The 22,852-nt window shown below is 35.8% G+C and overlaps 4 protein-coding genes across 8 annotated transcripts; 2 read left to right on the top strand and 2 right to left on the bottom strand.

Annotated features, from left to right (window-relative positions):
- Positions 1 to 2,748: 2,748 nt before the first annotated feature.
- Positions 2,749 to 5,785, top strand: LOC140982814 (eukaryotic initiation factor 4A-14-like). 2 transcript variants are annotated; one of them, XM_073449542.1, is made up of 5 exons: positions 2,749 to 2,978; positions 3,541 to 3,610; positions 3,741 to 3,847; positions 4,166 to 4,596; positions 4,753 to 5,785. In XM_073449542.1, exons 2-5 carry the CDS (start codon positions 3,543 to 3,545, stop codon positions 5,386 to 5,388), a joined length of 1,242 nt encoding a protein of 413 aa, XP_073305643.1. In that variant the 5' UTR covers positions 2,749 to 2,978; positions 3,541 to 3,542; the 3' UTR covers positions 5,389 to 5,785. The 2 variants fall into 2 exon arrangements, with proteins under 2 accessions (XP_073305643.1, XP_073305644.1); XM_073449543.1 differs by having other exon boundaries at positions 2,766 to 3,003.
- Positions 5,786 to 6,904: 1,119 nt separating this feature from the next.
- LOC140983535 (protein CLP1 homolog) lies at positions 6,905 to 10,504 on the bottom strand. Its single transcript, XM_073450621.1, has 10 exons — positions 10,231 to 10,504; positions 9,906 to 9,974; positions 9,702 to 9,794; positions 8,881 to 9,122; positions 8,580 to 8,718; positions 8,431 to 8,487; positions 8,092 to 8,226; positions 7,719 to 7,954; positions 7,328 to 7,372; positions 6,905 to 7,243 (listed from the first exon to the last, which is right to left on the bottom strand). Exons 1-10 carry the CDS (start codon positions 10,444 to 10,446, stop codon positions 7,156 to 7,158), a joined length of 1,320 nt encoding a protein of 439 aa, XP_073306722.1. The 5' UTR covers positions 10,447 to 10,504; the 3' UTR covers positions 6,905 to 7,155.
- Positions 10,505 to 11,734: 1,230 nt separating this feature from the next.
- LOC140982817 (probable magnesium transporter NIPA9) lies at positions 11,735 to 16,886 on the top strand. 4 transcript variants are annotated; one of them, XM_073449545.1, is made up of 9 exons: positions 11,735 to 12,062; positions 14,172 to 14,270; positions 14,375 to 14,504; positions 14,833 to 14,921; positions 15,681 to 15,737; positions 15,841 to 15,899; positions 15,977 to 16,097; positions 16,229 to 16,377; positions 16,662 to 16,886. In XM_073449545.1, exons 1-9 carry the CDS (start codon positions 11,952 to 11,954, stop codon positions 16,861 to 16,863), a joined length of 1,017 nt encoding a protein of 338 aa, XP_073305646.1. In that variant the 5' UTR covers positions 11,735 to 11,951; the 3' UTR covers positions 16,864 to 16,886. The 4 variants fall into 4 exon arrangements, with proteins under 4 accessions (XP_073305646.1, XP_073305649.1, XP_073305648.1 ...); XM_073449548.1 differs by having other exon boundaries at positions 14,447 to 14,504; XM_073449549.1 differs by lacking the exon at positions 11,735 to 12,062 and adding an exon at positions 12,249 to 12,398.
- An 86-nt stretch (positions 16,887 to 16,972) lies between these two features.
- LOC140982818 (cytokinin riboside 5'-monophosphate phosphoribohydrolase LOG8-like) lies at positions 16,973 to 19,674 on the bottom strand. The gene is made up of 7 exons (XM_073449550.1): positions 19,229 to 19,674; positions 18,744 to 18,841; positions 18,629 to 18,659; positions 18,202 to 18,301; positions 17,996 to 18,066; positions 17,776 to 17,919; positions 16,973 to 17,682 (listed from the first exon to the last, which is right to left on the bottom strand). The coding sequence occupies exons 1-7, from the start codon at positions 19,334 to 19,336 to the stop codon at positions 17,596 to 17,598; spliced, it is 639 nt and encodes a 212-aa protein (XP_073305651.1). The 5' UTR covers positions 19,337 to 19,674; the 3' UTR covers positions 16,973 to 17,595.
- Positions 19,675 to 22,852: the final 3,178 nt, after the last annotated feature.

The following is a 22,852-nucleotide window of genomic DNA, read 5'->3' on the forward strand; positions in this document are numbered from 1 at the left end:
CACCACTTTTTTGGTTTCTACGTCCTATTTTTTGATACAATTCAAGATTAGTATCGAATTTTAATCCAAACTGAAAAAAAAATCATTAAAATATGGATTTATTAATTTTTTTAATGCATTTAAATCCATAAAATTTTTAATTTATATTTTACAAGAATTAGTTCTTCAATTATCATGAGTCAATTTAATACAGCAGATATTTTTAAAAAAATTACTGAAAATATATGAATTAAACAATATCTGATACACGCTTCAAAAATTATATTTGAAAATCTATATGCTTTTACTCTTCTAAATTTAGGAGATAAATAACTGCTGGATAATTATTACTTGTAAACACAATATTTTAACTTATATACATCACTCATATGTGATTAGGTTATAAAATTAACTTGATAAAAATTTGTCTGGAATCCAGAGTTCAATAATTATCTAGAGAGTGTTCGAACCATATTGCTTGACCCTGCTATAAATTTAAAGTATTAGAGTTGTAAATTTACCACCAGCCAAAGACGAAGCCACATGTATGTCCACCTAGGTTGTAGCTCGGGTGGTCTCTTCTATTTTTAATTTTTTTAGATTGAGATTCTAGCTCTACTTATGTTTAGCTCAAGTAACGAAAGTAGAAAAACAAAAATTTTTGTATTTAGCTCATACTACTTGATACTCACAGGAAATTTAGGGTCCGATTCCGGCGAGTGTCACTAATCCCGACGCAGGTTTTGAAATAATCCTGAGCCTGAAATCACAAATGAGACCGTTAGAAGGGGGCCAGGAGGGTGTCCTGGCGTAGCACCTCCGACGCTCAAGTCAGAGACTGAGGATATATGAGGGGAGCAGCTAAGGGCGCTGCTGAAAACAATATAGTGAATGCTAAATCATACGCTCAAACCTGGTATTTATAGGAGAATACTTGGACTGCTCATGGGCCCTTCACCTGTGGGCTCTAGAGATGGGCCGGGAGTTTGGGCCTGATCTTGATGGGTTCATCGCTGGGGTATCACCACCAAAGTAGAAAAAGAAAGACATAACTCAAAAAAAATTAAGATTTTAGCCCAAAATATCTAAGTAGTTAATTTACATATATTATTTTGCATTTTGTTAAGAAAAGTTTGACCTTTTAGTATCAAATTTATGACTTCAATACTAAAATATAAATTATTTTATTTCACTATTTTTTAACGGAAGAAACATTTACACCTAACCTAAATTCGAGGAGAAAATTTTACTTCTAGAAACTGATATCGTAAATTTGTTCAGTACCGTCAGTCAAGCCTGGCTTTATATCGATTCCATACAAAATTTCCATGATATAAGAAAATCTAAAAAACAATTATCCTAGTCGACAGCTCGTACGTGATCCTAATATAATTGACATATGGATTCATATATCTAACGTTTGACTCAAGTTATACAAAATATCAGAGATATAAATCATATTGTTATTTATATATATTGTTTAATCATTCACATATCATATATTTTTATTATCTCATTCTACGAGTCAAACGACATGATAGGTAAATGTTAGAAATGTTTCCACAACTGAGGTTCTATCTTCTACGTGTTATGTTCATACTTGGTCAACTGGTTGGAGTGGACATGACATTTATAGGCCCAAACCTGCTCTTTGGGCAGATCCAGGGTAATATTTATATGGGCTTTTGGGCTTGTGTAACTGATTGGGCCTAACTGACGACTTCGTAAAGAAATATCAGATTGTTAAGGTCTTTTATTGTGAACATTTTTCTTTTTTTATTTTTCTAAAATAATCTCCTCTCTTTTTAATTTTGATTTGATGAATAAATTAATGAGAGGTGGTTAATATGCATAATACATTAACGTATATCAAACAATTTAATATTTTATTTATAATTTAATTTCTTCTGACTATCAATTTTCTATTCACATAATTTGGATTTTAAAAAATTAATGATTTTATTCAATATTTTGAACGCTGACACGTGTACATAAATTTCTGGCAAAAACTTGTGTGAGACGGTCTCACGGGTCGTATTTGTGAGACGGATCTTTTATTTGGGTCATCCATGAAAAAATATTACTTTTTATGCTAAGAGTATTACTTTTTATTGTGAATATGGGTAGGGTTGACCCGTCTCACAGATTAAGATCCATGAGACGATCTCACATGAGACCCACCCTAAATTTCTAATTTATATTATACAAAAAGTCAACATCCTTATCATATATTTTTCATAGATATTTTCCAAAATAAAAATACATCAACGTCGAAACATCAAAACTAGACATGTTAAAATGGGTTAGAGAGATGGACCGACCTGTCTTTTGTGGAAATTATCAATGAAAGCCACCTATTTTTTAAGTGGCAAGCACTATTAGATGGACGGATTAAGAAATCAATCTAACCTACTTATTTTATCAAATGAGGTGTGTGGTACAAGGACTTAATCCATTTTGACATTCTTGATCAAAATTCAACAAAAATAAATTTAAAAAAATAAAGTAATACTTGTCAGACGATTTCACGAATTTTTTTCTGTGAGACGGGTCAATCTTACCGATATTCACAGTAAAAAAGTAATACTTTTTCATGAATGATCCAAATAAGAGATTCGTCTCACAAAATACGATCCATGAGACCGTCTCACACAAGTTTTTGCAAAAAAATAAAGAGAGTACAAAAAATTTTGAGTAGGATTCCATCATAATCGCATTATAAAATAATGATGTAGATGATTGAAATCGTGCTAACATGAGTTTAGTTTATATGCTCATAACGATACGGGCCTCGGTAATACGACGTCGGAGAGCAAGGACAACACAGGAAATTCACGGGGAAAATAATCTAGGCTCTCAATCCCAATCTCTAACATCGAACAACTGAGATTTCACAGCCCCTCAACTCCGAGGCGAGATCCGAGGAGTTTCCTTTGATTTCTCACGCTTTGAATCTTTTTTTCAGATCTTCCTGTGAATCGAGCTTTTGCTTCCATCAGGTAACAGAATCGTCAAGTTTATTAGGTGATTATATGAATTATTTCCAACTTCGATGATTGAGTGATAACGAAGTTGAGATTTGTTGTTTTTTTATTGTGGTCAACTTGTTCGATTTATTGTGTAAGTTCTTGTTTTGTTTTAAAATTCCAGTGTACCCGATGATAGAGTCATGACAAGCGTCGTATCGCCGTTGTCTTTTTTCCTCCTCCTAAAATATTATGTCGTCTCTGTTTCTTAAATTGTGGTGTAAAAATGGTGACGCGAAGTTGAAATATACGTGGGTTTCTTGACGCTGAGATCAACAATATTTATCTATGTGTCATGATTGGATTAGCTGTATATGTTTATTTTTGTTTTGGAGTTTGAGTTATGCTTGCTGTCCACTGTTAAAGGGAAGTAAAATGACCGAAAAAACGAGAATAGGCCCAACGAGTATAAAATGTACTTCAAGTATCACAGTCAATGTGCATATGTCCTGTGTATGATTTTTGTCACTATCGCTCTTTATCAATCTTGTGTACATACCTCAGTGCTTGTTTTTGTTTGTTTCGTTCACAACAGTCATGGCTGGAATGGCATCTGAAGGTTCCCAATTTGATGCTCGTCAATATGATACCAAAATGAATGAAATGTAAGCTCTTTGTCATGCCTTCATTCGGTGTTCTGAAAGAGCATTCTTTTGATAGAAACAATTTATCTTTGATTTCTCCTTTCTCTGGCCTTATGTACTCTTATTTTTTGATCATCTGTTTTTATTTCAGACTTGGAGCTGAGGGTGATGAGTTCTTCACTAGTTACGATGAAGTGTATGACAGTTTTGATTCTATGGGCCTGCAGGAAAATCTCCTTAGGGGCATCTATGCCTATGGTATATTTTAACCATATAATTATGTGCCTTAATTCTTCATTTTATTGTTATGTATTTCATGATGGAACTAACGTCCCCTGCAATCTTAATATTGCTTTTGTTTCTGATTGGTGTTTCGTCTCTTTCTTTACTGAACTATGCAAAAAATAAGGTTTCTGTTATACCATTGTTACTAGTTTATCCGTCTGTTGCAAGATTTCTAAATATGCGTTTGTCCCTCACTCTATAATTTGGCATTATGATGTGTTTTGTTTATATATCCGGCTTCCTTGTTCTGTTATTTAGATGTTGAAGACCCTATTTTGTGCTGTTTTGAAGGTTTTGAGAAGCCCTCTGCAATTCAACAAAGAGGTATTGTTCCCTTCTGCAAGGGGGTTGATGTGATTCAACAGGCCCAGTCTGGAACAGGAAAGACAGCAACTTTCTGCTCTGGAATTCTGCAGCAGCTAGACTACAATGTTGTTGAGTGCCAGGCTTTGGTTCTAGCACCAACTCGTGAGCTTGCACAGCAAATCGAGAAGGTTATGAGAGCGCTTGGTGATTATCTTGGTGTTAAAGTTCATGCTTGTGTTGGAGGTACCATTGTTCGTGAAGATCAACGTATTCTGTCCAGTGGGGTTCATGTTGTGGTTGGTACTCCTGGACGTGTGTTTGACATGTTGAGAAGGCAGTCTCTTCGCCCTGATTACATCAAGATGTTTGTGTTGGATGAAGCAGATGAAATGCTGTCCAGAGGTTTTAAGGATCAGGTATGTTAAATTGCCTGTATGTAGTGATTCGAAACTTTATTTTGGGCTATCAACCATTTTATTGTTCATAGTTGAGCATGATGTGATATTTAGTCATAATTTTGTCGGTGGAGATGAGTGTCATTTTTTATTTAAAGCCAAGGTTGTTTTTTTCAGATATACGATATCTTTCAGTTGCTGCCTCCTAAGATTCAAGTTGGTGTATTTTCCGCTACTATGCCTCCAGAAGCTCTTGAAATTACAAGAAAATTTATGAATAAGCCAGTTCGTATTCTTGTGAAGCGTGATGAACTAACACTTGAGGGCATCAAGCAGTTTTACGTTGACGTTGACAAAGAGGAATGGAAGCTCGAAACTCTCTGTGATCTTTATGAAACATTAGCCATTACTCAGAGTGTAATCTTTGTTAACACCAGGCGTAAGGTCGACTGGCTCACAGACAAAATGCGCGGCCGAGATCACACAGTCTCTGCCACTCATGGTGACATGGACCAAAACACGAGAGACATCATTATGCGTGAATTCAGATCAGGTTCTTCGCGTGTACTCATCACCACAGATCTTTTAGCACGTGGGATTGATGTGCAGCAGGTCTCTCTGGTCATTAACTACGATTTGCCAACTCAGCCTGAGAATTACCTTCATCGTATTGGGCGAAGTGGCCGTTTTGGGAGGAAGGGTGTTGCTATCAACTTCGTTACTAAAGACGATGAACGAATGTTATTTGACATTCAGAAGTTCTATAACGTGGTTGTTGAGGAGCTTCCTGCCAATGTGGCTGATCTCCTCTAATTGTGTTTTTGGTTGACTGAGGTTAAGTTCTTTTTTCGTACCTATTAAAGAGAGAATCAACTCTGGTTTTTAAATCCCTCCATGTGACATGGGCCCATAAATATTTAAGCTGCACGTGCCAAGTGATTACAAACAGGCGACCTTGTAACCTCATGTGAGGTGTTGAGGTCATCACCTTAATTGCTTTTATTATCTTGTTTTCATATTTTTTTAGATTAAAATGTAATGTATGTGTGATCGAGAGATTTTGTCTTTGATATGCAGCAGGGACGATAATGCGTGGCCCAATTTGTTGAGAACTTTTGGTTTGCTTCGAGTATTGTAATTGTCCAAAAGAACTTGAAATTCCTCAAGTCTTAAATTCGGATATTGAAAGTATGTGCCTGGTGATGTTCCACCAATTGGTATACTTGTGTAATATGTGTTTTTGCACTATGTATCAAACTAGTTATGTTAGGCACTTTCATTGTTTATATATTTATAGTCATGGTCGCTATCTGTTACTATTTATTAAGCAAGATGGTTATGGAGATATTGTATTGTCTTTTGGTATGGCAAAAAAATAAATTACATAATTATCTAGTCGGCAAGGCGCTTAGTTTTTTATCGGAAAAGGAATGCTTTTTCACCATCTGACGTCGAAGGTTCCCCCATTTTGAGAAATGGGAACCTAGTCAAGTAGGCTAGGATCGGGGTGGATCTATTCTATAGTATAGTAAATGGCGAAGAAGAGCATCACCTGGTGGTACAAATGGTTTTGTAGATGAGATTTTACATTCCCTGCGAAAAACCAATTAGCACATTTGTGATGATAAAGGATGACCCGAAAGAAAAAGAAAGCGAGAGATCATAGAGTGAATTAGAGACATTATCTCGAAGATAAAAAAGAGTTGGATTAACTTTTCCCAAGATCAAGAAAAAAAAAAGAAAAATGATTGACTAGGGCTAAAATCCCATGAAGGCTCGATACAATTTCATAATTTTTTATGTGACATTCGAAATCGCCTTTGTTATATCTTGTTCTATTGGATTCATCTATTTCAAATTTCAAATTATACAAATAACTCATAAATCAGTTTCTTCTCACCAATGTGGGCAAAATGAACCCTAATATTTTTATTACGTGCGTGTGTCCTTGATCCGTTTGTTTTTATCAAGTATGAGACGCCTTTTTGCCATGGAAGCTACTTTTCCTGATCGCAGGTGTCTCCATCAGATATGAACGAAGCTCAGCTAGATCTCAATATAATGGAGCAATTTTGTACAGCGACGATAGCAATGAAGAATATTATACCAAATGTTACATTTTAATTGATAATGTGGTCCCTTTGTCGAATTTTACATTTTAAAAGATGGAGCATTAGAAATTGAAGAGGTGTGGATTCCAATGATTTTGCACTTGTGTCCTGCTTCCCTTCAAAGAGGGGAAAAGTTTCGATAATATTTCCTTAGGTTGTGATAAAAATTGGTTCGCACATTTCCCTTCATTCAAAATGACTCTGAAGGAACAGGAGCCTCAAAACGAAAACATTAAAAGAAGTAGATTACCAGTCATTAGTTGATTGTATTACAAGAAATGGGAAAGACTGACCAATCTCAACTGTATAACCAAAGCAGTTATTCCCACTTACCTCTCAATATTATTAAACAATTGCGAGACCACAATTCTTAACAATCATCAACAATGACCATTTGTCTTATGTTACATCCCACAGTGCACACACTAAGTACTGTTGAAGGAAATGGCACAACTTGCAAGTTAGTGCACTAAGGTTCATACCAAGTCAGGCTTCCCATGATCAAATATTTACCGGGAAGGCTTCCAGCAGATGGTGCCAAATAAGTGATTTTCTTACTGCACAGAGAATTCCAAAAGAGGTCACATCGGCAGGGTGAATTGTGAAAGAAATTTATTGAGGACGAAGGTTTAAGTCCAAACCTTTCAAAGTTTATGTCAGTGATCCAGATGAATCCAGCAACATTACTGAGAAGAGGAGAAAAAAGGATTATAAGAGAAAAAAACAAAGACTTGTCAAAATTAAATTGGTATAGACATGTGAGTCAGGCAAATATGATGTGTATTTGTCCACTCCCATGAAATAATGAAATGAGGTGCACCTAAAAATAGAAGATATTTTAAAAATGGCACCAAACAGGAACAATCAACTTCGAAGGGGAATTAATTTTAAGTTCTCAAATAATTTTAAATCTATCACAGCAAGAAAATAATTCAGAAAATCCTTGTTTGAATCAACAATTTAACATTCTCTCAGATGTCTTTTTTTGGGCCAACTTGTAAAAGAGTTGAATAAAAGAGAAGTTGCCTATACCTTGAAATAATTTCAGCTGGTTCTGTTGCAAATGACACAGCTAGAATTAAGTGGAGCAAATCCTGGTTAACAGTAACAGGTATCAATCTTGTAGGGTCTGCCGAAGGCTCTGCGCCAATGGGCAGAGCAGAACGCGGGGCCTGTGGTCCACCACCAATGCGGTATATGATTAAATCACTGAAATTTGCAACACTAGAATGTGGGGAAAGATCATTAGCAAGACCATAGAAATATTCCTGCAATCAGGCAAAGCAAAAAATATATTAATTCAAGTATCTGAATTGAAAACAATAGCTGGAAGGCAATGTCTCTTCATAGTCAACAAGTGAGCATGAACATAAACACAACAAAGAAAACTAAAAACATTGCATACGCGTATTCTGTAAGCCCTGGACTTTTGACGAACTTTTGCATTCCTAGAGACAACACCACCAGACTTCTGAAGTTTCACCACATCTATGTTAGCCTTATTTTTATAAACATCTCTTAGCAAGCTCCAAAGCTTTTCCTGCCATAGTTCACGTGCAAGCAAGAAAAAGACAATTATCATGCATTAAGATCCATGTTTCTCGTGAATAAATAGGCATCCACTTACATGTAAATAAACACCTGCCTCTCCTTTCACCATTCACTTAAATACATATATAAAAAAAAGAAGTCTTCAAAGAGGCCATTTTTAAAGGGCTACCATTAACCCCGTATAATATAGTACCTGACCCAGAACGAGAACAACTGTGGCATTCAATGTATCAATTGCATGCAACAGCAACTGCCAAAAGGGGCATAAGACAGAAACTATAAGTTGGGATGATGACAAAGAATCTCTTTAAATAGCCAACAGGTTATATAAAACTCAAATACCTCATACCCAACACCTTCAATCCATCCCATGGTATTAATCACCATGCCTGAAGCTCTAGATTCAAGATTTCCTGTAAACTGTCTCTCCAAAGTTTGAGCAAGCTCTTTCACCAAAACCTTGTAAAGATCAACATTGACACTGAAAAACACCAAGTTGGAAGGATGGTAAACTCAAAGGTAATAAAAGAAATGAATAATGGTCACAAACAAGCAGCAAATGGTGTATGCATGCAACGCCGGGTACAGTTGATTAGTATTAAAATATAAAACGAGGAATGCTCAGCACAAACCACTCCATTACCTGGGAGTAACATGCCCATGGAAGTACACGAGTGGCATATCGAAAGGGATTCCTTCAACTGGATCGATAGGCAGTTCAACTGGAGTTGCAGCTATGCATCCAGGTATCGTTATAGATCCCTGGCCTGTGTCTAAATCTACAAAAGTCGGTTTCCATCCCTGTTTAGCAGCCCAACTCAATAGCATCCTTGATAAGGTGCTCTTTCCAGAATCCGTAGGTCCAACAACAATAACCCTTGGCCCCTGAATAAAGTGACTGAAGAGTGACTTCAAAATACGAATGGGCCAATAGCCACTTTTAGAAGTTTCAGAATAATGAGTATTTGATAACATTTGTTAGCAAAAGGAATAGAAAACAACTACTAATGACAGATGAAGATGTAGATAAAAATCACCCACCATAAAATTCATCAATTTGCACAATACATCCAACTCAAACCAAACAACTGCAGAAGGCAGACAAATTTGAATTTTGGTAAAATATTTGCTCTCCAATCACTTTTTCTCCATAAAAGTATCTTGAACTTAGGAGACGAAGGTTTTGCAAGCCTGATTTCATGTGAATGGAAACTGATCTATGGAGATTATGTGTAAAGCAAACTATGAGCGCCAGCTTTCATTGGGGATCTAATTTTAATGCTCTGAAAAAGCTGGAAGGATGCATACAGTTTAAGCTAATAAAAAACCAAAAATTGCTATTGAGTACCAAAAAGAGAATCTTGATATTAGAAAATATGAACAAAAATTCCTAGTAGGTAAAAGGTAGCTTAAAATGAAAGCACAGTATCCTTGTTAGTAGGTCTATCTATTAACTGATGGTACCTGAGAAGTATCAGAATCACTGGGTGCAGCTTTGGCACGATTTCTTCGAGCATCCAGCACGGCATGCACATTGACATAACTGATCATAGGTGTCTAAAGAAGAAATAGGAAACCGAGAATTCTTCTTAGAGAGTAGCAAAGGAGGAACGTATACATATGAAATTCCAGATAAACATGTGATCAAGAAAGACATCGTAGACCTACCTCATCAGCTGTATAATCAGTTTCGGTAGAACCATCCAATTCAATTGTTGCACCATACCAAGAAAAAATCTGGTGTGTACAATTAAACTATAAGCCAGAATCACAATATGCCATTTGCTAGTAAACATGAACTATCCACCAACTAGGAAACTTAATTTCAGTAAGGAAATGCTAAGGATTGTGCAGAGCAACTTTCTGAGAGATATTTAAGAAAAGAATGTAGCTTTGAATGCTAGTATTCTTCCTACTAAATTCTATGTTCAGAGGGAGGATTAGTGGCTCAAAAGTGAATTGAAAATCTAAATGATGAGTATTGCTAAATTACAGCAAACTTGAGCCTCGGCGGATAGTTTAACCAAATCCCCGGCGGAATTTCGGTCCCAAATATCTCTGCAGTGCCGCTGCTCAATCGGAGGCGAAGAGGGGCGTCGGGCCCGACTTCAACTCTTAGTTCACATTCTTTGTCCAGCTTCACCTGTCTCATCGTTGTTGAAACACCTGGTGCCCCAGTCGTAGCCACGGTGGCGCCGCCGTACGACATTCCGATGCTGCTTGATTTCTAGCAAACAAGTGACACGAACGAAATCGAACAGACCCAAACCAGAATCGTGAATTGTTGATGGTTAGGGCCCTAAGGGAATGAGTTTCAGGCCTAATTAATGTTTGGCCCATGAAAACTGTCTAAAATCGTTGGGCTTTATTTTTTAACCAGGCCAGGCTTGGATAATAATAGCTCGTTCAGTATAAACCCAACAATAGCCCATTTTAGCGTCGTAGAGAATCATTTTTATTATTATTATTATTATTATTATTATTATTATTATTATTATTATTTAAAACAATTCTATATTTATTTTTCCTTTCATAATAAAACATAAAATTTACAAGAATATTATCGACTTATAAATTCATATTTTCATTACTAAATAATTGTTTCAAGCTAAAAATAATCATATTTTAGATAAATTTTTACCATAGACATCTAAATTTAACTTGTAACAGATTATATATATTTTTACATGATTATGTTTATTAAATATTTTTAAAAAATTATACAATATATTTATTTAGCTGCTTTTCTAAAATACGAATTCTGACAGAGTAAGGTTCCTTGTAATTTTCCCAAATTTTTTTCAAGCAAAAACTACTCAAAGCTTGTGTTTATTTGATTGCAATTTGCAACTTTACATGCACAATTTCGCCAATTTTGAATGTAAAAAAAAAAAAGTTAAATCAATTTTGCAAATTTGTATGAATAAATTTAGTTAATTATAACGAAAATGAAATTTATTATAAGTTAATAATGAGAACTCGGAATTATCACGCACCACTTCAAGCGATTAAATAGAGTCGTCTTTATTAGGCCTGCCTAAACATTATTACTTGTAGGGCGCCATCAGAATTCATTTCATTCAAGAAAAAAAAATGCTAATCCAATTTAATACTTAAAAGTAAAAAACCTATCGTAAGATCGTTTCACAGATCAAATTTATGAGATAAATCTCTTATCCGATCTTATCCATGAAAAATTATTTTTTTATGCCAATATATTATTTTCCATTCCAACTATGAACCGAGTCGACCTGTTTTACAGATATAAATATTTGAAATTATCCCACAAAAACCTACTTAAACATTTTTGTGTTATTTTTGGGCTAGCTTTTATATTTTCTAACGATAAATAAATATATAANTGAGACAGATCGCTTCGACTTATATTGAAAAATAATATTTTTAATATAAAATTAATATTTTTTAATAAATTAAGTCGAAACAAGAACGGATTGTTATATTAAACATTTAACATGTCAACTCGACTTAGAAATTAGACGATCTCAGAGTTACAGTAATAATATTTATATAAAACAGAGATGCGAATAATCCCCCAAGACTGAGGGGAGATTCTGGCTCCAACAATCCCAGAAAATTTTTCGTCTCTTACGAAATCATATAGGCCTTTCACTCACAGAGAAAAATTAAAACCGTATGAGAGTTCACTGTTTATAGTATTAAAGAAACACACGCACGCGGTGTTGAGTGATAGAGATGTGGGAATCTGTTTTCTTAACGGTGGTCGCCACTGCGGGAAACAACATTGGCAAGGTCCTACAGAAAAAGGGCACTCTCATTCTCCCACCTCTGTCATTCAAGCTCAAGGTATTTGGTTTTGTATTCTTGGATTTTTGTTTGCATGTATTTGATGTTAGTTTGTGGGATTTGATAATGGCCTTTGTTTTATGTGAATCTTTGGCACATTTATTCTCTCTGTTTCTGTTAATGTGATTAGTTATTGCTTTGACCCTTCAAAGGTTTTTGTTTTCTTTCTTTAAGGAGGGCTTGAAATGTTGTCTCTTTCTGGTTGGTTGCACTTATATTCTATTGATCATGGTCTGACTTCGTGTTTAATTCTCTGTAATCGGGGTGATTTGTTTCCTCAAAATCGGTCTACTTCTTTATTGGAAATCTTGGATGACCTTGTTTTGATCTGTTCAGGTATAGATTTTGATGAGTAAGCTCACGTTATATGTTGGGAAAGATATGGGGTTTGTAGCCAATCGATTATTTTTCTCTGGGCCTAAATTCTAAGTTTGAGTCGCAACGGGTGAACTAGCTCAATCTAAATATCGGACTCAGAGTGTTCCATGCTGCGATCCTTTGCCAAATCGTATTTGAATTCTTTTTAAGCTTATGCATACTGGTTTATGGATTTGTGGTACTCGTCAATGACTCTGAAAAAAATAAGTCTTGTTGATCAAATAGAGTCGTATGTCGCAAAGTCTCTGGTTTCTTTTAAGTAGGAAAAGGATAACTTGGAAGTAAATTCATATCTAATAAAAATGCGACAGTTTCTGCGTCAGGAGATAACAGAAAGCAAGTATACATTTGCATGCTTTGATTCGATGAGCAGACTACCTAGGTGTTACCAGAGGTTACTTAGTAATATGATTAGCAGCATTTTTGGACTGTGAATCAGGTGTCATAAATTCCATTCTCAAGGTGTTAAGCTGTTTTTTTTGGGTTCTTTAACAATTTTTGTCAATGCTAGTAATTGAATTCTCATGTTTGCAATTGTAAACAGTGTTGTACGATGAAAGCCATATATTTCTACAATGGTGCAATATTGTCCACTTTGGTCAAAAACCGTCATAGATTTGTTTTTGGATTTTACCCAAAAGACATCATACCAATGTAGATATCATCTGACTTATAAGCTCATGGTCTTCCTCATATATTTTCAATATGGGACTTTGGTTGCATTTCCAACAATCTTCCTCTCAAACAAAGGACTGTCATTTGCCTCACGGTCCCAGCATCCCCTCAATCCCATCCGTCCAACCTTTCGACAACTCCTCTCCACTGCGTTGGGAGCGCATAGGTTACGTGAAACATTTGGAGCACCGTCTGCCTCAATCTCATCACGGATTTATTGGGAGCCCACTTGAACAATCCTCTCCTCTTGAGCTAGCTTTTGGGGTTGAGTTAGGTCCAAGTCTCAATCTTAACATGATATCTAAGCCAGGTTCTACTGTTATGTGTAGGGCTGTCCATAGTTGGGCCACCCAATTCTGCCCATAGTTGGGTCATTTGTAAACTTCACGCTCCAGATGTTCATTCCTGGGCGTGAGAGGGTGTGTTAGTTGTCCCACATCGGTTAGATAAATTCCCTGGGAGTTGCATTTATAGATTTGGACAAACCTCTCCTCTTGAGCTAACTTTTGTGGTTGAGTTAGGTCCAAGTCTCGATCTTCACAAGCCTTCGTCTCCTTTGTTTGAGTATCCGAGTATTTCACCCACATAGTTTGATCTCATCATGGCTCTGATACCACTTATTGTACAATAGAAGCCACATATCTCCACAATTGTATGATATTGTCTATTTTGAGCATAAACCCTCATGGAAATGTTTTTGAACTTTACCCAAAATACCTTATACCAATATCTTCCAACTTATAAGCTCATGGTCTTCTTCATGTATTTCCAATGTGAGACATTGATTGCATTCTCAACAAATAGTTTTCATTTGCATGTTGGCCTTTGTTGATTCTTCTTATTGCAAAATAAAATGCACGCAAGTACTTCGACTATGTGTTTCTTGCCCTTTATCCTTCTGGCTCTCATTATTCATCTTCTCCTTGTTTTTTCCTTCTATTGGCATAATGTTAACAACATCGTTAGTCTCTAGCTTGGAGGGGAGAAATATGAATTTTCAGCTTTATTTAAAAGTAAAATTAAAGCATGTGTGCCAAAATGTTTTCATTTTTGCAGGTGATAAGGACGTATGTTTCCAATAAACCTTGGGTTGTTGGGTTTCTGATGGATATTCTTGGAGCGTTCTTGATGCTACTGGCATTATCTCAAGCACCTGTATGTGCTACACTTTATATGACATTAATTGCGTTCACTATTAATTAATGTGCTCTCTTATTGGCCATCGTATTGATTGGATTCAGAAAATTTATGTGTGACAGGTATCGGTTATTCAACCTATTTCTGGTTGTGGATTTGCTATCCTCTCAGTTTTTTCTCATTTTTATTTGAAGGAGATGATGAATGCAATTGACTGGATTGGAATCACATTGGCCGGCATTGGAACTATAGGTAATGTAAGTTCATTGGGACGCGGACTTCTCATGTACTTGTAATAATTTTGGTATCTGGTTGTATATTTGCAATGTGAGTTCCTTATTTCCAGACGGTCAGACTCAAGAATTCCATGGAGAGGGGAACGACTCAAAGGAATGTTTAGAAGAAAATGTACTTGTAAAATTTTATATTATTTTTTACCACTTGAGGGGTGGTGGTTGTGGCCTGGGCAGGCGCCGCACCTTCCTTGCCCCATTGTGTATCCCACGACTACAAGAGATTCCCAAAATATGTTTCTACTCGGCCTTTCTCTGGTTTTATATTAGTTCATCTTGTGGTGCAGGAATCGGTGTGGGAGGAGAGGAGCAAAAGGCATCTTCAATCTCAGTTTTTCATTTACCATGGCTGGCATTTGTGGTTGCGATCTTGTTTGTAAGTATCTTACTTTATATGATATTTTTGAACCACATTTGAATACTTGATATTTTAAAAAGATTATGCTAATTAAGGTGATTCAGTTAGAGCGGTTTCCTACAAATTCACTATCCAAATATACTCACCTATTTATAAATGTGGTGGTTGCATTAAAAATCATGGGAGAATAGTAAGACTTGTCGCTCTTTGGGTATATGTGTTAACGTAGCCTTGTGGCTGAGCCATGTAATTTTCTTCATTGTTTCCTTCTTTCATTTGCTCTTTGTACTCAAAATTTAGTAATACCGTGTACGATGTTATAAAAATAGTGCAATTTAATAGGGTCATGCAATTTGTTGTTCATCGATTCAAACTATAGTTGTGTAGTGCAAGAACTTTATGATATGAACATATAAGTGCCTATTTAATATAATTTATTGATGGTTGTATGATATTGTTGCTTTGTTATGTTTCTTTGATCCTTCTCTAACAAGAAAAATAATTTGAAATCGTATGGTAAAAGTTATTCTGGGATAATTTCCTTAAACTTTTAGTTGCCTTTGAATTGAAGGATTTGAGGGGATTTGATTTCAAATCTACATCTCAAATCCATTGTTGTATGCACTTGGATCAAAATTGTAATGAAATATTTGAATACCCTTGTGTTGCCCAAATATACATATTTGTTTTAATTGCAAATTCACTCTCCAACCAAATCATTTGAAATCCAAATCTTTAAAATCCACAAATCCAAATTAATGTTTTGATAAAGAATAGGTACTTCTTAATGGATGGCTTCGTGTGTACAGACGCCAAAGAACAGAACAAGAATTGGTATGTTTTGAATATTTCTGCTGGTAACGCTACAATATCGTAGTGACGAACACGAGCATGTCTCACGAACTTGATTTATGTCCTGTCACATTTTGCTACACAGATGCAATATGAAGTTATCGAGGAAATAATATATGGCTTGGAATCCGGCAGTTTATTCGGGTATATGGTTACTCCCTGACTGTAGAACAATTGTACTTGTATTCTTGTTATTTCTCTCTCACAGAAGTTATTTTCAGGATTGCATCAGTCGTATCAAAGATGGGATTTGTGTTTGTGGAGCAGGAATTTTCCAAGTTAATGCTTCCCATCTGCATTTCAATCGGCATTTTCTGCAGCGCGTCTGGATTTGTCGTCCAGGTAATGTAAAAGTTGATTTGATCGAGTGTTCGCGTGGCTTTATATTTGGATGAAATCATTGTGAGACAAAGTTGTTAGATTTTGTTGCCTGTGCTTTCAAGATCACAATGTCATGTATCCGTTTCGAACAGACCCGTGGTTTGAAGCATGGGAGGGCAATTGTGGTATCTACTTGTGCAGCGGTTGCTTCAATCGTGACCGGTGTACTCGCTGGTATTCTTGTTTTAGGGGAACGATTGCCTTCAGCACCAGTAGCTCGTTTCTTGCTTCTAATTGGATGGTACCGATCAATAATTATCTTTCCTTACACTTTCCATCTGTTTAATATGTTCGCAGCCATTAACCATTTTGTTTACCAAAATGTATTCGTGTTCCTTTTCATATCTCCCAACATAATCATTAATTTTAACTCAGTTTTTCATTAGCTTCCAAAATATTTAATATTATGTTATATTCTGATTTAAAATAACATGTTCCAACTCACAAATTTATTTCTATGTTATGACCAGAGAGAATCACCGGAAATGGAAAATTTTCGCTTTATCTGGTTATTTACAAATGCAGGTTATTCATCATAATCGGTGTAATCCTACTGGTAACATCAACAAGACTGATACGATACCTTCCGAGGCCACGGCGATCTCTTGCACGTAGCGGCATGGAACATAATTTTGGCACGCGGACATGGGACACAAATCCGAGTGCTGTTATACAAGCCAGCACGTTGCATCACTTGCTATCGCCTCCCTCGAAATCAAAAGCTTGATCATATACAAGAAAAGAAATGCTAACATCATGGGATGACTCGAGGATCTTCCGAATGTGAATACTTCGGTGGCCCTATAGCTTATGCTTGATCGATTCTTTGACAGTGCACAGTTCCTTGCATGATTAGTTCGGATTATCCTATGTTGGATCAAGTCTATAACAGAACTGCCATACAATATGTGTGTTTGACAAATATTAGCATGTTTAAAACATGTGTCGAAATGAATCGAGTCGTTCAGCTACAAATGCATATATGTCTGAATCACGAGCACGCATGCAGATGATAAATGTAAATATTGGAATTTTCGAATTTTTTATCTCCTTGGCAAGTTTTATGCACTCTCAACTGGCCAAGTAGATGTACTGCCTTTTTGAAAAAGGTCTCTGAAACACTATGGTGCATTTTCGAAGAACACGTAAATAGAAACAAGAGACCACAATCCTGCGGATTCAACTGGATGTGAGTGGGGGCGGTGCTGCGTCGGAGCCATAAATATCTGAAGGGCGTTTTAGCAATTTCGGCATGATTCAGTATCACCCTATGATAATGTATCACCACAATTCACGCTTGTGTTTTCAATTTACTATGTTGGAAAATTATATCACCAACTCAATGTTACAGTCTTAAAACTTGTTAACAGTATCTTTTCATGCAAAACATGAAAGGAAACAGATATCATGCAATAAATCATGAGGAATATAATGCCTACCACAAACAAGATTTTCATTATTATTTTCTTACAGATGTGTAACTACCCAATTGCTCCATTTGCCAGCTTTCGTGCGGGGCTACATGGTCATTGTAAGGAGCGAATTGCTGCGAAATTCCAAAGCGCCAAAATTAATTCTAACAGAAACATCAGTGATGCAAATAACTTGAGAGTGTTAAATATAGTTCAAATTTGAGTACCTCCATCTTAGTTAAAAGCTCGTTGGCGGTAGGAGCAGAAATAACTATGTGCCGAGCACCTGGTTTTATGAAGCCTTCTTCAACACCTTTGTCGAATAAATTGAGCAATAAGTCATAGTAACCATCTACATTTAGCAAACCAACCTGTCCAAAAGCAACACTTTATCAACAAGTAATAAAAAATTCACTCGTTTTCTTTGAATAAAGATAGATGCATCACCGGTTTTTTATGAATTCCGAGTTGTGCCCATGTTATCATTTCCATTGTCTCTTCCATGGTTCCGTATCCTCCTAGAAATTACAGGATGCAGACACAGACACAGACACAGACACAGACACACATGTTTATAAATAATATTTCTTAAAAAACAAAACAAATTTATTGGGAAAAAAGATATTTATGCTTTTTTTTTATTGTACATTTACCAGGGAGGGAAATGAATGCTTCAGCCTCTTTAGCCATTTCAGCTTTACGCTCGTGCATATCTGAAACGATTCTCACATCTCCAACAGTTCCGCCGGATATCTGTCAATATAACTCAAATACAATACCTCATCAGGAAATAAATAAATAGAGAAATAAAAAGTACAAATACAATAAGGTCCCCTATGAGGATTTGGAATATCAAACTGGATAGTTAAATAGACAATGGTGCAAGACTGCAAGTCTTATTCAATTTGCAACATAGCCTCTGTATGACTTGGTCTAAATAAGCCAGACAACCCTCAGAGTCCCAAAACTTGACCAGAAAGTCCTAGCAATCTTGATTGCTCAGTGAAATATCGGATAAACAAAACAAACATGTTAGTACAAAGTCCATTACAAAAGCTGTAAAATATAATGCAAATATACCTCAAAGGGAACTAGAGCTTTGGGAATAACTCTGCATAACAAAAAACCGGGTCAAGGATTTCTTACAGCATAGAAGATCGTGCATGTTTTACGTCATTTTTCCTAGAAAACTTACCCAAGAACATGGCAACCTCCATCAAAGACGCTTTGAGAAATTAACCCCATCAGCCCGACACTTCCACCACCATACACCAAGTCTATCTTCCTATTTACCTGCAACCACCAACCATTCAAAGAGTACACAACTCTTTCACATAACAAGCAAATGATCAAATGGAACAGCATGAAGATCATTTAATACATTTGAAGCTTGGACTCTACATTTTTTCTTAAAAAAACATGAGAATCCCAATGCCACAACAAAGGAAAACCACTTGTATAAAAAAATATAATTCTTGAGAAACACATTAAGGGCCATTGAAAAGCTCTAATCAATAAAGTACAAGAATCCCATTCTTCCTAAAGAAAAAATTCATCCCAAAAGTCAATACCTTGACTGAAAACCAAGGAAAATTAGCAAGTCAATTGCAGCCAACAAATATTAAGATTCAACAAAAAGATAGAATCTTTTTTTCCCCATGAAAGGTAAAAGGCACCAACCAGTTCATTTCCCAAGTCATTAGCAGCATCACTAAAGACTTTCCTGTGTCCAGGCTGACTTCCACAAAATACACAAATCTTCTTGAACTTGCTACCCATGCTGTCCATTCAATCCACAGTTATTCACACTAAGTCACTAAAATCAAATATAAATCTATGATAATTCAATCTTCACAAGTAAATTATAATGACACTTCACAAAAAATGAACAAAAAGATCAAAGGGTAGGGACGAATTAACATAAAGACAATATGGGCATCTCTTGATTCAATGAAAAATATCAGTTTGGATCACAAAAATCAATAGACATTTAGATTTTGCGGCAGTTTTTGCTAGTGTGTGTGTGTGTGTTTTTCCGCAGACTCGCATATATTGATACATATGATTGATGGAAAACAGAGAAGCAGCCAGAAAAGGAAAGCCAGAAGCTGTCTCATTGGTCATGTTTATACCGCTTGTACACGTGTTTTATTATTTCAGGTGGTATTTATTTATATTTATAAATTAAAATATATGTTGGATCCTACATATTTTACCATGAACTCAATTTTTTTAACAAAAACTTTTATTAACCGATATCACATATTAATTTTGTGGGATAGATTTCAAATCTACTCAATTCATAGAAAAATATTATTTTTTATTTTTTAATTATAAATATGAATCGGATTGACTCGTCTTATATATATAGATTCGTGACATATTAACAATAAATCTACTCATTTTTAATATTTTCTATTATTTATTTCACGTCTACTTTTCTTCTCTTACTATGTATAATTTTCATTTCGTTTTTCAATTATTTTTTCATTTAAATTGTTTTTATTTAATATAATTTATAAATTATTGGTTTCACATATTTTATGAATGTGTTATATGTTATATTGAAAGGCAAACTTTCAATAATTCCCCATTTCCGTTCTTAACTTTTTTTACTCCTCATTCTTTTATTTTTTTGTTTTAACTCCTCAATTTTCTTAAAATTTTCAAAAACATCCTTAATCTTCATGGATTCTGGTACGTAGCATTGTTATACCTACGAGCTTGTTCTTATAGCATATAGTCTCAAGACATATATCTACGCAATGTTTCCAGCCTATATACCATAATCAAATGATCGATTATATATATATATATATATAAATGGTTCATCATGCTTCCGTATAATAACTTGAACAGTTTATCTTTTTGACCAGAGTGCAGTCGGATTATATCCACCGAGTTTTACAGACTGCTCCTCACAGCCCAACCACACGATCGCAACCGATGGTTTCTGATGCAGATTCCTTCAATCACACTTAGCACAATCATGTTTCGTTTCCTAACTCGAGGTGTATAGTAAAGTAGTTCAATTTGAAACTAATAAATGAGAGAGACATAAGCTGTAACGTCTCGAAAATCTGAAGGTCCACATGAACCACATGCATGCGAGTTATTAAATTCTTTGGTACTTTATTAAATTGTTTTAAAGCATAAAATGCATGTTTATTCCATGAATTTGTGTTTAATTATTTTTGTACATTTTATGCATAATTCATGCATGATAGGATTTAATTCATGAAACTTTAAAAGTTTATGCATTAGGGTTTCTAGGTGCACTTCACGTTCGATCGAGGAACGAAGACCGGAGAATTTTCAGGAAAAATTTTATTACACGATTTATTTTTATAAATTAAGTTAAAATGTTTGTAAGTGTATTTTTCAAAAATGAGATTTTATTGGGTATTTTACCCGCATGATTTTAATTTTTAACGGTACGCAAATTTTATCGAATCGGGGGACTTTTTAATGGTTCGACTAATCTTTTCAAAATATTTTTAACACGAAATATTTTTCGGGAGTGTGTTTGGATTTAATGAGCCTATTTTTAAGCTTATTGGGCTTAATTATCTTTTTAATCTTTTAATTAAACAAGTTAGGCCCATTAGCTATTTGATTATTATTTATTAACCTAAACCACTCCTTAACCTAAACTAATCCCTCCCACCAGCCGCCCATCCCCTCCAATCAGCCATCCCCTTTGTGAGTGCAGCAGCAAGGTTTTCGGTTGTGTCTTTTTCTTCAAAAATCAAGCGTTACTCCACGTATCGGTTTGCTTCCCTTCGAGCATGTGTGCACAAAAATTATCAGGCATGCCATGTTTCGTTTTCTTTCTGCATCATTCACGCTGTAAATAAGCTGTATGTGTGTGTGTTCGGTTCAAATAATTTCAGATCTTTCATATACCATGTTTATGTCTTCGGGTGGTATGGTTTCATTGCATAACCTTTCACTACTCACGTTTTTGTCCTGACTCTGTGCGAGGGTGCTGCTGATATGTGGGTATGGGAGACCATAACGTCGAGGATGATGTGATCTTTGAGAGGGAGTCGAGATCTAAAGGGCAGGCTTGTGAACCGTGAGGTTTAGAAGGCTTCGGCTGTGCATGAGTTAGAACCCCGCCACGTTTTAGAACTTGTTGAGTCTAGTAAGATGTTGTACGTGAGCCATGGGTGTTTGGTTGAGATAGGAGTTCGGTCATGGGAGATAGAGCTTAGCCGACAGGTAATGGGTTAGGCTAGGCCGTTTTATGCCATGGTTTTGTGCAGCCGCTATTGTTTGAGTTTGGCTTAGTTTAAAAGGGGTCATTAGGTTCCTAATTGTGTGGTTTAAAGGTTGGATAGGTGGTGGGATTAGAGAGGACCGAAAGGTTGTGAGTTTTTGGGAAATTAGTGTGCATGAGGTGGTGAAATATGAGAGGGCCGAGAGTTTTGGCAAAGTTTGGAGTTTCAACCGAGAGTTTGGGCTGGAAAAAAATATAGTTTAGGATCTTTTAGTATTTTTTTTAGATATGGTAAAATTTGGGAAAAATTTGGTTCAGTTTCGAGTCGATCCGGATTAAAACCGGGAATCCGGTCCCAGTTTTAAAACAAATCGGTTAAGTTGTGTATTGGGCTCGAGTTTACGTTTAGGAATGCTTTTGAATATGTTTTGGGATATTTTAAGGAGTTTGGTAAGCTTCGGGTCAATTTTAGAGGTCCAGGGTTGAAACGACAATTTTTGGGTTTATAGGGGCAAAATGGTCATTTTGCACCCGGGGTGAGATTTTAGTCCTAGCAGCGCCCTGAGCACAAATCATGATATTTTTAAATTTTCATGCATCACGTTTACGATTTTTAAGCTATTATAATAATTATGGTGCATGTTTGGTTTAAAGGAATTAAGAGAGAAAAAGTAAGAAAGTGAAGAGCACTCCGTCTCCACCGCGCCGCGTCGTTATTTCGTTTGTTTTCTGTCAAAACAAACCAAGGCATGTTTATATCTTCTTTCACTCTTCAATCAAGTCATATAGGTATTTTTAAATATCGCAAGTACATGATTTTAATGCAAGAAAATCGAAATTGTTCATATTCAATTATGTTATTTAATTATATTACGTGCAAAAATATTCATTTTGAGATTTATGCGATATTGCTTGTGGTCACTTTACTATCATGCTTAAGTCCGGTCGCCAGTTACCGGCCCGGTCGCCAGTTACCGGTCAGTTCAGTTGTTTCACCCAGTATACTGTGGCAGTAGTCTGATCAGACATACATTATTAAGTCCGGTCGCCAGTTACCGGCCCGGTCGCCAGTTACCGGTCAG

Source organism: Primulina huaijiensis, chromosome 8 (genome assembly GCF_012295235.1).
Source record: "Primulina huaijiensis isolate GDHJ02 chromosome 8, ASM1229523v2, whole genome shotgun sequence".
Lineage (NCBI taxonomy): Eukaryota > Viridiplantae > Streptophyta > Magnoliopsida > Lamiales > Gesneriaceae > Primulina > Primulina huaijiensis.

What these genes read in the sequence shown, in the direction of transcription:
- LOC140982814 (XM_073449542.1), top strand. Translation starts at nt 3,543, where the DNA reads ATGGCTGGAATGGCATCTGAAGGTTCCCAATTTGATGCTCGTCAATAT. An exon ending in GATACCAAAATGAATGAAAT is followed by an intron (nt 3,611 to 3,740) that starts GTAAGCTCTTTG and finishes TTTTTATTTCAG; the next exon opens with ACTTGGAGCTGAGGGTGATG. An exon ending in CCAGAGGTTTTAAGGATCAG is followed by an intron (nt 4,597 to 4,752) that starts GTATGTTAAATT and finishes TGTTTTTTTCAG; the next exon opens with ATATACGATATCTTTCAGTT.
- LOC140983535 (XM_073450621.1), bottom strand. Translation starts at nt 10,446, where the DNA reads ATGTCGTACGGCGGCGCCACCGTGGCTACGACTGGGGCACCAGGTGTT. An exon ending in CTGATTATACAGCTGATGAG is followed by an intron (nt 9,795 to 9,905) that starts GTAGGTCTACGA and finishes TTTCTTCTTTAG; the next exon opens with ACACCTATGATCAGTTATGT. An exon ending in ACTGACATAAACTTTGAAAG is followed by an intron (nt 7,244 to 7,327) that starts GTTTGGACTTAA and finishes TTCTCTGTGCAG; the next exon opens with TAAGAAAATCACTTATTTGG.
- LOC140982817 (XM_073449545.1), top strand. Translation starts at nt 11,952, where the DNA reads ATGTGGGAATCTGTTTTCTTAACGGTGGTCGCCACTGCGGGAAACAAC. An exon ending in TGGCATTATCTCAAGCACCT is followed by an intron (nt 14,271 to 14,374) that starts GTATGTGCTACA and finishes TATGTGTGACAG; the next exon opens with GTATCGGTTATTCAACCTAT. An exon ending in TTCTTGCTTCTAATTGGATG is followed by an intron (nt 16,378 to 16,661) that starts GTACCGATCAAT and finishes TTACAAATGCAG; the next exon opens with GTTATTCATCATAATCGGTG.
- LOC140982818 (XM_073449550.1), bottom strand. Translation starts at nt 19,336, where the DNA reads ATGGACAGCATGGGTAGCAAGTTCAAGAAGATTTGTGTATTTTGTGGA. An exon ending in GGAGGTTGCCATGTTCTTGG is followed by an intron (nt 18,660 to 18,743) that starts GTAAGTTTTCTA and finishes TTTGTTATGCAG; the next exon opens with AGTTATTCCCAAAGCTCTAG. An exon ending in AGCATTCATTTCCCTCCCTG is followed by an intron (nt 18,067 to 18,201) that starts GTAAATGTACAA and finishes TGTAATTTCTAG; the next exon opens with GAGGATACGGAACCATGGAA.